This window comes from Vicugna pacos, chromosome 7 (genome assembly GCF_048564905.1).
Source record: "Vicugna pacos chromosome 7, VicPac4, whole genome shotgun sequence".
Classification (NCBI taxonomy): Eukaryota; Metazoa; Chordata; class Mammalia; order Artiodactyla; family Camelidae; genus Vicugna; species Vicugna pacos.
Window position 1 is genome coordinate 25,738,518 of NC_132993.1, and position 14,143 is coordinate 25,752,660.

General features: G+C 40.6%; 1 protein-coding gene across 2 annotated transcripts in view; it reads right to left on the reverse strand.

Moving 5' to 3' along the window:
* Positions 1–14,143, reverse strand: part of PTPRZ1 (protein tyrosine phosphatase receptor type Z1) — a 162,776-nt gene that overhangs the window by 3,403 nt on the left and 145,230 nt on the right. For both annotated transcript variants that reach the window (XM_031674223.2, XM_031674222.2), the window contains 9 exons: positions 13,710–13,844; positions 12,738–12,901; positions 10,954–11,089; positions 9,440–9,586; positions 6,607–6,700; positions 6,227–6,300; positions 4,748–4,876; positions 3,841–3,987; positions 99–241 (listed from right to left, as the gene is read on the reverse strand). In XM_031674223.2, the coding sequence (XP_031530083.1) occupies positions 99–241; positions 3,841–3,987; positions 4,748–4,876; positions 6,227–6,300; positions 6,607–6,700; positions 9,440–9,586; positions 10,954–11,089; positions 12,738–12,901; positions 13,710–13,844 (1,169 nt within the window). The remainder of the gene's footprint in view (positions 1–98; positions 242–3,840; positions 3,988–4,747; positions 4,877–6,226; positions 6,301–6,606; positions 6,701–9,439; positions 9,587–10,953; positions 11,090–12,737; positions 12,902–13,709; positions 13,845–14,143) is intronic.

Sequence of the window (14,143 nt, forward strand, 5' to 3'; positions counted from 1 at the left end):
TATTGGTCCAAAGTATTAGGTTAGAACAAAGACAACAGAAATACACAGACACCCAGAAAATGCTCGGGCGTGAAACGAGTTAAAAGTGTGAAACTTACTCATCGTGGACAATCACAGGCCCATCCCTGGTGGCAGCTTCTTCTTTGATAATACTTATGAGTTCAAACGTTTTACTAATGGGGCTATCTGGATTTGGCCATCTGGGACACTGAAAATGTCTCACTTCAAGTACATAATCATCCTATAAGAAAACATAAAAATGAATGTTTTTAAAAGAGTCATATTGGTTAGTGAGTAGATTTATTGAGGAAAATCAGAAATGACAGGAAGGTAATAAAACCAAATCACACGCAGAGTGAGCAGCGGCCGTGTGGCCCGTCCTCCAGCACGGAAGGGAGAAACCGCTCTGACGACACATGTGCCACGTATGGATGTAATCTCTTTTTTACTCCAAAAATAAACCTTGTTCGTGGGCTTATCTTGCCAGTCAAATCATGTCTAAGGATGTACCAAAGATGTGTGTGTGCCGATAAATGTAAACTAACAAAAAGAAATCTTCAGGTTTAAAATTTGTTGTGACAATAGAAGTTCTTCCTTTAAAAACTGTGAATCACTGTATTGTACACTTGTAACTTATATAATATTGTACATCAACTATACTTTAATTAAAAAAAAGAAAAAAATAGCATAGACTTCTTCAAATACTGGCATTACTGAAGTTTAACTACGAGAAGAATAAGATTGCATGACACAGTAGGGGAAATACTGGCAAAGAGGACAGAGATGTAAGTCCACTATTGTGCCAGTTTTGAGTCCTAGATAAGTGACCATACTGGATTGTGTGACTTTAAATCTCTTAAACCTCTGACCCACAGTTTCCTAAAGTCACTTATGCATATACAGAAATTTGATTGATAACTGAACTGGTATAGTTGATTTATAAATGATGTTGAACAGTGGTTATTCATATGAAAATAATGAAACTAGACCCTTGACTCACAAAATATAATACAAGACATTTCAGCAGAACTATCAAACACTTAGAAAGCAATGTAGAAAGGTATCTTTATGATTTTAGTGTAAGAAAGGATTTTTAAGACCCTAAATGATGGTTTCCTTATAAAAGAGGGAAAGAAAAATATTAACAAATCCTTATGAGCCAAACTTAGCATCTACAATTCTCCAAAAAAAAAAAAAACAAAAAAATCACAAAGTCAAAACATCAAATTACAAACCAGAAGAATGTGTTTGCAATATGTATAGTTGACAAAAGATTACTATCCAAAATATATAAAGACCAGCAATAAATCAGTAAGAAAATGACAGACTAACAGAAAAAAGGGCAAATATAATGAACAGAAACTTTACAAAAGATGCTGTAAAGATATTCAATTTCATGTGCAACATGGAAAATGCAAATTAAAACCACCATGAGATCCCATTTCATTCCCACCACAATGCTGGTGAGGATGCAGAGATTCCAAATTACTTGTGCACTCCTGATGGGAGAGCAGACTGGCAGAATCATTTTGGAAAATCGCTGGCATTACTCAATAGGGTTGAGGAAAGTTGACGATGCCCAGACGCAATGACCAGGCAGGGGAATTCCCAGTACACCTAAGAAAAAATTTTGCACGTAGCTAAAAACATTCATGGCAGCACTATTTGTAGTAAAAAAACAGAACAATACAAAGCAAGTAATAACCCCAATGGAGAATGGGAAAAAAAAGCATGTATTTATAGACTGGAATGCTAAACCACAGAAGTAAATGAATTTGAACTACAATACTCCAGTCCATGGGTAAATCTCAGCATTGTAAGGATGAAGGAAAGCAGAAAATCTCTGATAAGTATATATAATATGAAGCTCAGAAATACTCAACACTAAGCATGGTGTTAAGGAGTACAAAGAGAAAGGGGAAAATTATAATGTAAATCACGAAAGTGATTAAAATGGATTCAGGAAGTGGTTACTTCTAAAGGGAGGAAGAGACAGAATGGAATGGGGGCACAGGAGGGACTTCAAAGGCAAAGATTGTGTTCTTTTTCTTGAACTCATTGATTGTATCAACTTTATATCACATACATATTTTATGAACATTCTCTTTAATCTATTCAAAATTTAATAAATCAAAAAGTAACTCATACCAAGTGAATAAGTAAAAGGCTCTTTTTATTCGTTCTTTCTTTTTTTTTTAACGGCCCCAGCTCTTGATTTCAGTTGCTTATACCAAACCTCCTGGGCACTATAATGAACCCTGAGTATATGGTGTAGACCATCGCTTCCCTGCCAACCTCAATGCTGTGATTTTTTTTTTTTTTCGCCAGGGAGGCAGGGAGAAGTGTCTACAAATGTCTGAAGTTATGGAACTTCCCACTTCAGCCTTTTCTTCTTGCTTGATCACTGCTTTAGAAACACTGCCCTCTCCTGTTAGACTCCTAGGTTGTCAAGCTGTTCATCCATAGCAGCTGATTTACATAGAGATGACATACTAAATTGGGATCAGTCATGAACGCTTATTCTCTGTTTTGGGTTTTTTTTTTTTTGGATAATACTAGGAGAAAAATTGTGCTGATTACACAAAGCCAATCTAGGTATTAGACTTGGTCAGTGATCAGGACAGTGGGTTATGATAAGATAATGGTATCTAATGATGATTACTCTTGTGATAAGCTTTCTACTAGTTGGTGAGAGTGATGAGAGGAGCTCATGAGAAGCACAGAGCTGAATGGGTGTTTAAGGAACAATTATAGGTAGAAACTAGCGTGGACTGTTAAGTGCTCTCAGGGACCACAGTATTCTTCTAATTGTTGCCCCTCATTTTACAAATAAGGAATGTAAGTCACTCTCCTCAGGCCAGGTTGTTGCTTATCAGTGATCAACATGTTTGTTTGTTTGTTTATTTGATGTACACTCAGTTACAATGTGTCAATTCCTCGTGTACAGCACAATATCCCAGTCATGCATATACATACATATATTCATTTTCATAGTCTTTTAACATGTTAATTTTTGTTCTAATCAGGTAGGATACTATTCCACTGCTATGTTGTTTACATTAAAATCCTATTTGCATTCTTAATTTTATAAATTTTGATCAATCAGATATTCTAGAGAACAGTGAATCTTCCTATATATCCTATATGATTCACCAGTTTCCGAATTAGAGTGAAACTTTTAAACCATCTAAAATGTGATTTCATTTTTTTTTCTTATTGAGAAGGTACCCTGAATCTCACAGGCCGTACTCCTCATTATTAGCATCTTTTAGTATTTCACTGGAGCTGTACAATAGTTTGTGAACTGTGCTATAATTACAGAAATAATTATTAACAGAGAATTCAGATGGGTGCCTTGCTGATAACCAGGAGTTTAGTAAAACAGCCCTAGTTCACAGCACTGCACGCTTTCCAGCAGTTCACTCGTTAGCTCGCTGTACATTGGGAGAGAGAAGTGAGCTCGTCTTGATTGGTGCTATTTTTCCTATTTTACTTAGAAGAATACAAGGTGAGAATTAGGATTAATGAAAACTTTTTTTTTCTCTGTTTATTCTCAACTTAAGTTCTATCAGCAACTGCTTTGGAATACAAGGAAAATCTCTGACTTCCTGCACGTGTAGAAGTCAGGAGCGGTGGAGTTTAGTGACGACTAATTGTTAAGGTTCTATAAGATTTTGAAAATAAAATTGACAAGTAAGGTAAAATTTATTATTTGGGTAATCTGTCTCCATTTATAAGAAATCAGATTCCTTCTTCTGAGTTCTAGGAAAGATCCTTCAATTAGCATATATAGAACGTGTGCTTAAGATGAAAAGTTTGTCATTTAAACTACGTCCATACCTGTGTAGCTTCCAAGATGAAATCTTGCATTATAAGTTTTTCTTCATTAGACAGACATTTGTGTTCTTCAGCCATAAGAGTGACCTTAAAACTCTCACAGTTTATAGGCTCATCTTTATTTGGCCAGTAAACAAATTCGTCTTCTGCCTGGAGGATTAAAAACCAAAGAAGATTCTAGATTTTAAAAAAACATCTTTAAGTCAGACTGCTAACTGAAGTTAACTGGTCACCATAGAAAATTCAACTCAAATTTTTAGTTGAATCTCAAAATTTACTCTTAAAATCTTGATTCTTAAAACAGATTGATGTGCAGAATAAAATATTAAACTTAAGAAACCAAATTGGTGCTTTGTTATGTTGCTTTCTTAGCACATCAGTAACAAAGGTAAGTTGTTGCTTCTATAATTGATAACTCAGCAGACAAGAGTCAAGTGATTTTAGGAGCTCAGCAATTTTCAGTGCTGCTTGGAATGGTCAGTATGACTTCATAAACAAGAAATGAATCTCAAAGTTAAGTTTATATGCAAACCCTAAATGAAATAGATGTTTTAAAAAAATTCTACAGATCTCCCAAAACTTAGGGAATCTCCAAGTATCTTAACAAGTTTTATTTGAAAAAAATGTAAATAGAAGCATATGGGCTGACTTCATTCATGACTGCAATTCTAATTTTCATAAGCAGACTCATAAATATTTAAGTTAATTTTAACCTACTTTTATTTAAAACTATTGTTCAACAATTTCAGACTTGGGAGACTGCATTTAAACAAGGCCCAGTAGTAGACAAGGTGTAACTTCAATGACAGTTTATTAGTTTAGAAAAATACACTGTATGGTGGACATCTGGTGGTTGTGCCTTGACATTTCCCCTGAAAAGAAAGCACCTAAAGTGACCCGAGGGACTCACCATATTTTGACCATCCGGAAGCATAATGACCAGCTGGGCGTTATGGTCCCATATCATCCTCCAGAAATCCTTGATGGTATGGAGAAGGGGATGCTGGGTGACGATGAATTCATTGCTCTGGTAATAACCCTACAAAACCAAGAAGATAGAAAGAGCCCTGGCATATGACTTGAAATATTCAGAAAACATTTATAGGTTAATGGACCTGAAGTCAAGTCAGGCTTTTTTAAGATTGTGTCTCTAAATAATAATGTGATTCTTATTGCCAATGCTATGGGCATTTCCCACGTGCCAGGCATAGCACCAAGCGTTTTCTTCCCTTTACGCCATTCATTCCTCACCGCAGTACTATGAGAAAGGTAATGTGATCCCCATTTTACAGATGATTAAACTGAGGCTTAAAAAGTTAAGTGTTGTGCCCAAGCTTACACAACTCTCACATCTAGAAGGAGACTTACTAAAATGGCTTGTGGACAATGTCTCCTACATTAGGTAGAGAGGAAATCTAGAGATTTTCTCTTTCTTCCTTTTCACAAGTCCCAGTGGCAGGGTGCCAAGTTTCACAGCTACTGGTAGCATGATACCTTCACACCCTGGCTCCAGCACAGGAGAGGAACCAGGGAGGTACTTTGCAGATTTTGCCGCAATAACCTGGAAGCTGGTGCCAATGAACGAATCATGATTTCTACATTGCTGCTTACTAAAATCATGGCTCAGTTAGCCCCTTCTGCAACAGGGTCTCTCAGATCCCGTTCCCATCCCCCATGGGCTCATTTGAAGTGTGGCATGTTTCTAGATGCCACCATCACACATCCCCCTGTTCCTGCATGGATATTCCTCTGTACTTTCTTTTCTGGATAAACAAAACAATGGTTTTGGCATGGCAATCAGGACCCTCTCAACTGAAGTCAAGCTCTGTGACTGACTGACCTGAAATAGAGTTGGTCACACAATCGCTACTAAAGCCCTTACCCCTCTGACAGCAGATCTAAATGCAGACGGAAAGGATTGTATCTTGTATTCTATCTTTAGAAATCCAAGTCCCCAGATGAGCCTAGTTTGCAGGGGAGGAATCGTACCATAAACCTGGCGCCACCAGGTCGGTGAGACTGGGCTTGGCTAAAGCTGGCGTGTCCTGGGTCTGCAGGGAATCTGCTTTGGTAAATGAGACGGAGCCTCTTAGGCGGGTGAGTGGATGTTTTGTATTGGCTTATCAGTTCTGAATGATGGATGTGGTTCCTACATCTCCTCATTTCCCTTGATTGAGGGTTCTCCAGTTCCACACCCATAAAACATCAAGGAATGCTGTGATTCTACTGCTGCTGTGGGCTGTGACCTGCAATTACCAGATGTGACTTCTGTCCACCAGGGGTGCTGCCCCCACCCCGCACCTGCCAGTCACTGCTTCGGGCAGTCCACCCTGGTTGTGGTTCTGGTAAAACAAGCCGGCGGGCAGTCTCCCCCGTGACCCTGACTTACCATGATGTAGGAGGCGTTGATGTAGTCTGTGCCTTCCCCACTCAGGGATGAAATGCCAACCCTGGATCTTTCCACTGGAACACAGAACATTCATCACAAACCACCAAGCTCAGTGCTGTACCGCTCCCCGCCCCCAACCCCCAACAGCAGAACAGCTGCATTGTTCAACTTGACTGTCTTTGACTTTTAAGCTAATTTTGTGCTTTTAGACGAGACTTCAGGATTTAAGAATCCTTGTTAACAGTTACATTATCCGGCATGATTAGAAAAATATGAGAGCATTGTTTTTGTTCCAAGATGTACAAATATTGTCAAATTACCTACAAGGCTTCTATTATTTAAAACGTTTTTTTTTCCCCCCAAGATTCAACATAGCTTACCAGGGATGATGGAAGAAGTTCTGTTCTTTTCCCTGTTGCATTGCTTTAGGGCTGTGGAATAGTCACTTTGCTGTATATTTGACTGACTCAGAAGCTGAGAAAGGATGTCAGGGAAAAAACACAGTCTTTCATTTAAGTCACTCAAATACTCAAACACACACACTCATGTACACATGCAATCCAACAAAGTTGAAATACTGAATATAAATATATGAGTTGTTTCCCAAGAATTCCTTGAGTTACACTTGTTTTAGGGGACTTCTTGGCACATCTGTGTTCTATACAAGGGGGTTGGAAAAGGAAGAGACCACGTGATGTCTAGCTGACTGTTAGCACTGGGAAGCTCTCCTCAGGGCTTTCTTACAGGTGTGCACCCTCTGCTTTCTCTACCTGAATCTTCCAGGGCATTTGGGAGATAAATTGCATGGTATGTGTCTGCGTGAGTGTGTAAACATGAATAAGCAGACAGCTGGATTTTATTCATTTAGTACTCCATCACATGAATAGTCCACTTGCTATTTATCTAATCCCCAGTTAGTGAATGTTTGGGCTACTTCCAATGTTCGCTATTTCAGACTCTGTAGCGATGAATACCCCTTGTGTAATTCTCAGTGCGCATACATGTGAGGGTTTCTGGAGACAATCAGGAGTCACTGGTGTTTGATATTTGACAGGCTAACAGATGAAAAATGGTACATCACGGTTTTGATTTGCATCTCCTCAATTATTGTGTGACTGTGAATTTTAGTTATTTCTACTTTGATGATTGCCTTTTCGTATTTCTACTTCGCTGTCATTTATTAATTTGTAGGGGGTTTTGATGTCTTAAATGTACATCTACAGTCTAAGAAAGTTGCAAACGTCTTTGCTCTCTGTAATCACTCAGATGTTTACAGACAATTTATTAAGCTTTTCCTTAAGATTTCTGTGAATTACATTTTTTACGTAAGAAGTCCTTCTCTACCTTGAATTCTCAAAAGATATTTTCCAGTATTTTCTGTAACAGTTATAAGACTTTGTTTTCATCTTTAGATATTTAATCCATCTGGAATAATTTTACTGTTTGAGGTGTGGAAGGGACCTAAGTGTACTTGTTTCCACATGGAAATTGTCCCAGCATCATTTACTGAATATTCTGTTCTTTCTTCACCAATTTGTAATGTCAAGTCTGTCATATAACAACTTCCACAGGCACGTGGTGCCTCTGGCTAATTTGTTTTTCAATAGCAATTATTATATTTGCACAAAAAGTCTTTCATACATAACACAACAAATTTCTATTCCTTATTTTTCAGTATCTCTTGGGATATTTTTAGTTCTTTACTTTTCAATGTTAATTTTAAAATCAATAACACACACAAAATCCTGGCCTGATGTAGTTTTCTGATAAATATTTGTTGAATAAATAGACATGCAATTCATTTCAAGGACATTTTTCTATAGGTAAACTTGAAAAATACCTTTTCTTATTGGACAGTGTACACACCCCGTACACACTTCCCTAAATTTCCCTGGTTATGATGGTAACAGGAAACAGAATCAAATGTCTCTCTTTATAATTGGATACTGATCTGATAATTGACATTTCCATTTTGATCCTGAATTATCCAATATAAGTGATATCAATTCTTTTATGTAAATGTGTGTGTGTGTGGGGGGAAGTCATATTTAAATGGGAATTCTGTGGAAAATGGGTAATACATGTAAATTTTTTCAACTTAGAGAAAAACTGTACTTTGCAACCTAATGTCAGTGCTTTATATTTCTTTATTATCTGTTTCTGGATGCTGTACTGTGCACTTTTTCTTTCCTTACAGTGTTTCTTTATGACTCAAGTAAGCTTGGCTGAATATAGTAGTTACATCTTCCTGTCAGCAGGTTTTCTAAGTCCAGCATCCACCCTTAATCTGTCTCTTACTCCTAACAAAAGCACAGAAGGTGCTGACTGAGAAGGCAGAAAGTCAGAGGGAATTCATAATGACTAAATCTTCTAGGTTGTAAGTCAGGGGAAAGAGAGAGGAAAAAACTGCAGTCTCAAAGTTTGCTGACTCTCCTGGGCTTTTCCAGGGCCTTCCAAGTTCCTCCTAGACAGTCCTTCTTTGGAAACCGGCCCTGTTTCTCTAGCAACCCTGGGAAGTAAGAGGTTAGCACAGGGACAGTGGGGAACAAAATAACACGCCTCCATTCCTCTGGACGGCCACAGCCCTTCAAGTCCCCCATCCCAGCTGGCGGGGCTGATGACAAGTGCCTTCTGAATTCTCTGCTGACTGATTTCTGGAAGTCGGAGGGCCAGGCTGGGGGAGGTGGAATATGGAACAAAGCACGCCCACCTGCCCCCTCTAGCTGACTGCCTCGTGACAGGGTGAGTGGGAGAAGTCGGGGTGGAAGAAGCTATTCGTGCGGTGTGGCCTGTTCCCGCCCAGGGGCTTAACTGAGACAGCCTCTTCCCAAGAGCAGCGGGAACAGCCCGGGCCGCAGCACTCACGGCTGAGTGGTCTGGTTTTCTCAAAGCAGTAAGAGCACTTGTCCTGTCTGAGTCAGAGGTTCTGCCTGTTCGTTCTGCTCTGCCCCGGGCCCTCCTGTTCTGGACCACGTCTGTGTTTCTGAAAGTCAGTCTAGGGTTTCTGAGCACTTTCCCTCCTGCTGCTCAAAATTAGGGTGTTCCTTGAAGTTCACCAAGTGGCTCTGTTGCCTGTTGTCAAGAACAGCGTGAAGCCACTTGCCTACAGAGCCCTCAGCCTGTCTGTGTGGCCTCGTCCACTCAGACGGGGAGACACAGGGACATGCCATTCTGTTGGTGACACCCCAGAAAGGGGCTTCCGAGAAAACTCACCTTGAATTGTTTTTCTAGCTTTGTTTTGCCGGACGGCCCGGGAATGAGGAGCGCGTTCACGTAGGCGTGGATGTGGCTGTCGGGTACCTCGGTCTCTTTACTCAGGATGGCCTCCACCAGCGCGTCATGAATGAAGACGTACTGTTCCTGGCAAAACAATGACAAAGAGGAATATTACTTCAGGTTTTCCTTATATGTATCCAGGTACAAAAGTATCTTCCAGTGACGGACAGAAAGACTTTTACAAAATGGTGGTGGTAAACACAAAACCTGGCAGGATGTCAGATGGAAGAAAGGAGGTCGTCAGGAGAGAACACAACTCTTTCCACACCTCACTTGTCTACTTCTAGTGTATCGGTGTTTCTGGAAGGAGGCTACCAGAAGATTTCCGGCAGCAAAGCAATGCCCTCGCTGCCTGTCCTTCAACCCTGAGACCCTCTTCCCCATTGTGCGCTGACTCCTGTACTTCTGATGGGCCCTCTCTTCTGTCCCTCCCAATTCTCTCCTTTAGCCGGTCATATGTAACTTAGAACAGTTCCCTACACTGGTTTTAATAGTTACCTTCTTTTCCATGTTGGGGGCTCTTCCCTGGCCTTATCTGACTGCAATGTCATTTCCTCGATGGAATGAAGTTCGCTTGGTTTGAAGTCCACTCGGTCATATGTTTCTTATTGCTTATAAGCTGCCATCCTTCGTTTTCAATTTATATCCGATTTTATTTAGAAACAGTGAAAATAAAATACAGATACACAGACTTTGTCCTGTGTCATCGATGGTAAATGATATTGGTCTAAAAAGGGATATACCTGGAGCATAATTCACACTTTTTAAATGTGAAAATAAAGCCATTGATTCACTATATGCAGAAAAACTTGAGGATGCTGCCGGGGGGATGAGTGTTAACTGATCCACTTACTCTTTCTGAACCTTCTCTGCGACCAATGTCATTTCAAAGATAGTTTCCAATTTGATCACAAAATAGACAAAATGTAACTGGATGCATGGCTTATACACAATTACCTGGTGTTACAGGTTGAATTGTGTTCCCCAGAAAGATACGCGGAAGCCCTAAACCCCTGGTACCTTAGAATGTGACCTTATTTGTAAATAGAGTCATTGCAGAGGTAATTAAGTTAAGATGAGACAGTGACTGGTGTCCTTATAAGAAGAGGGAAATTGAGACACAGACATGGATACAGAGGAGAGATGGCGTGTGAAGCCGGAGGCAGAGACTGGAGTTACGTGCTACATGTAAGGAAATATGGGGCTATCGGAAACGTGAAGAGACAAGGGAGGATCCCTCCCTATCGGTTTGGGAGGGAGCATGGCCCTGCCGACACCTTGCAGAACTCCGAGGCAATGTATTTCTGCTGTTTCAAGCCACCTAGCTTGTACCACTTTATTCCAGGGCGCCCCATGAGACTAAGGCACCGGCTAATACAAACGCTGGTCTAGCCAGCATTTTAGAGACATTTCCAACCCGCAGATAAATGAAATCACCCTTTTCATCATACCTCAGTTTGCACCAAGTAATTTCTTTGTGAACGAATGTGTTTTAAAAAGCCGAAAACGTTGACAGTTCCTTCGTGTTGAATTTGCTGCAACATACTGTCCAGCACGATGTACGTGCCCGTTCTTCCAACCCCAGCGCTGAAGAGCACAAAGGCAAGAGCGATTACAATGTCAAGTATAAAATACGTTTGACGACAAGTCACTGCCGGCTGTCTTGGAAATTAAAATAAAAATTGCCACCCCCAAGCAAATGAGCCACTTTAAGAAATAATCTAGCAGTCCCAAATGGTAAGCGTTTGGGAAGTGAAGCATAATGCTTCAAACAACAAATAAAAAGTTGTTTTTTTTTTCTTTTTGGCTCACAGGTCAAACTACAAAACAACCTGACTATTTCTGTTGGAGATTTTTTGTTTTCAATAATTATAGTTATTACTCATTATATATTATAGAACGAAAATATTAGGCATCAGAGCATAGCAAACAGACATATAATTGGAGAAAAATAAAAGCATCAACTCCACCAAACTCTGAAAAGAAAAGGTCTCTGGGTCCGTGTTGCCAGGTAAACACGTTTGTAAAGGTTTCCGCATTAATGGAAATAAAAAGAGTTGGCGAAGGCCTTCAGCTGAAAATACCATTTCAGTGAGATGGTGAGGAATAAAGCATAACTTCAGTCATTTCTAAAGGGCCATTATCTATGGACTTCTTCAAAGCCTCCTCTACTGGAGGGACAGAATTCATAGACAGGATTCTTTTCAAATGCTCTGACAAGTAGGCAGTGCTACAGCGGAAAATTAGCACCTGCTCCACACAATGCTCGGGTCCTTCTCCATTTGCTAAGAAACAATCCCTGACCTTCAGAGCTATTTTTCTTGTATCTTCCTGTTTCCCTCAGCTGATCGTCAGGCTAACAGATAAAAACAAACTCCAGATAGGTCTCTCAAACTTGGAGGATAACTCCTGAGACAGGTAATTAGAATGTGTCGGATATGCTGCATATCAAAGGGAAACACTTGCTTCTGTAAAAACACAGACATGGCTTTGACGAAAATACGACACGGAGAAATGAATTTGATTTGTGTGGTCGTAACGCTTGGCAGAGAGTCAGCACTCAGTGAACATTAACTGCTATCTTTATTTTCACTGAAAAATATTCCCCTCAAACCTCTAACACATTTCTTTTTCTCTTTCTTTGAAATAACATTATTTCTATTCATCATCCCAGGCTTGGAAATGAAACTACTTGGGCAATGATGAATTGGTAACACATTCAAGAGGATACATTAGAAGGAACTCAGGAAAATGAGAAAGGGGTTTTGATCCCAAACTGTTTAAAAACAACTGAGAAGTGTCTTGATACATTCCCCACACTTTCTGGGCTTTGGTTTTTTGAATGTAAACCTGGAAGAACAGGTCTACAATAGACTACTAACTCTTAGCAATAGGGGCTGTGTCTCAAGCGTTTTTATCCCACGACATTATGTTGTAATAAATGTTTGTTTAGTGACAAAACACTATGCTGCCTGCCTCACCCAGTTATTAAGTTGAAATCCAATTTCAAATAGAATAATATACACCATTAAAAACACCTGGTGCTTTGACATATTCACCAATCAGATCCTGAGTCAGGCACCCTCACTTCCTCAGGGCCCCGTGGCCTCCTAGGACAACGGGCGCGTACTTTCATGAAATCCTTCCCCTTTTCGCAAAAGCTTTGTTCCTCTGACTCCCTTTTTTGTTGGCGTAAGCAATGCTCTGGGCGTAGGAGCCGGGCTCCGAGACGCACCTGCAGTGGACAACGACAGGCCCCACGGCGTGGCGCTTGGCGTGGGACGCCTTCCTCACAAAGGTCAACACAGGCAGCGAGTACTCGGGCACGCCCATGTCCGGCCACTGGGTGTAGTGGTACTGCGTGACCAGGCGCCCACTGGGTCTTCCTTTCTGGGACCCCTGGAAGAGACCGGACAGCTGATCAGCTGGAACACACATGTGTGAGCACGCACACCCACACCCACCCACCTACACACACACACACACACACACACATGGGGTCCTGAAGCATCAAGGACTCATAGCTTGATGCTGACTGAGCACACTATGCACCATCACGTGAGTAGGTCTCAGCTAATCCGCTAATGGCCTTAGGAGCAAAGGCTGAGGTTTCCCGAAGAAGGTATTCTCCTCAAGATTAAACCACAGAAACCTTGCCTGAATTTCCAGCCTGGAGTCTATTTCTTAAAAACAAACAAACAAACAAACAACCCCCCCCCCCTCTCTAAATATATGTATGTATACATACATATATATATATATATATTTTTTTTTTGAGGAGCCCTGACTCATAAATTCCTTTTCCTTTTCCTCCTCCTTTCAATCTTTACACATTTTAGTTGCATGTGCAGCGGTCACATGGGACAGGGACTTCTGCTCATGTATCATTGCAACCACTGGCACCAAGACAAACATGGTGCCAAAGCCAGAGCTGGCATTTCTCCTATGGAGACTCGGGAGAAACCTTTGGGGTTAAGGTGTAGCTGTGGTAAGAATTCTTAACGACTTGAATTATATATATTTTTATCCTGTTTTGGTTGTACCAACCATTCACTTAAAAAAGGACAGATGGGTTACTCCATTAATGATATCTGTCATTTGCAGACTCACCTCTTTTGCTATTTTAAATGGAGGTACTGGGGACTGAACCCAGGACCTTGTGCATCCTAAGCAGGTGCTCTACCACTGAGCCATACCCTGCACTCACCTTTTTGATCTTTGTGTTTCTTAGAGTGAAATTCCTCACAGTATAATAAGCAAGCGTTTGAACGCTTTTCTGCGTGACCAGAAAGTTCCCATATTCTTCACTCCCATCTGCAGGCCAGTACTGGTCGCACTTTCTCTGCAAGAGAGAAAGTAAAGGTGCTCTTTCCATATTTCAAATGCTCAGTGTAAGTCGTTCCTGAAATCAGCAAAGATCAGAGGCCACAATTCCCTCATTCTTCTAAACGTTTTCTTTCCTTTCTAGGTGACTGCAGGTTAGTGGTAGAGGAGACCAGGGACAGAATCACAGAGCTGAAGAGACTTGAGATGCGTGGGTCCCACTTCCCCCTTTCACATGAGGAAAGCGAGGCCAGATGTCCTGAGTCACTACACAGGCAGGACTGGAATCCATCTCCCGTGAATAAAATCTACTTCACT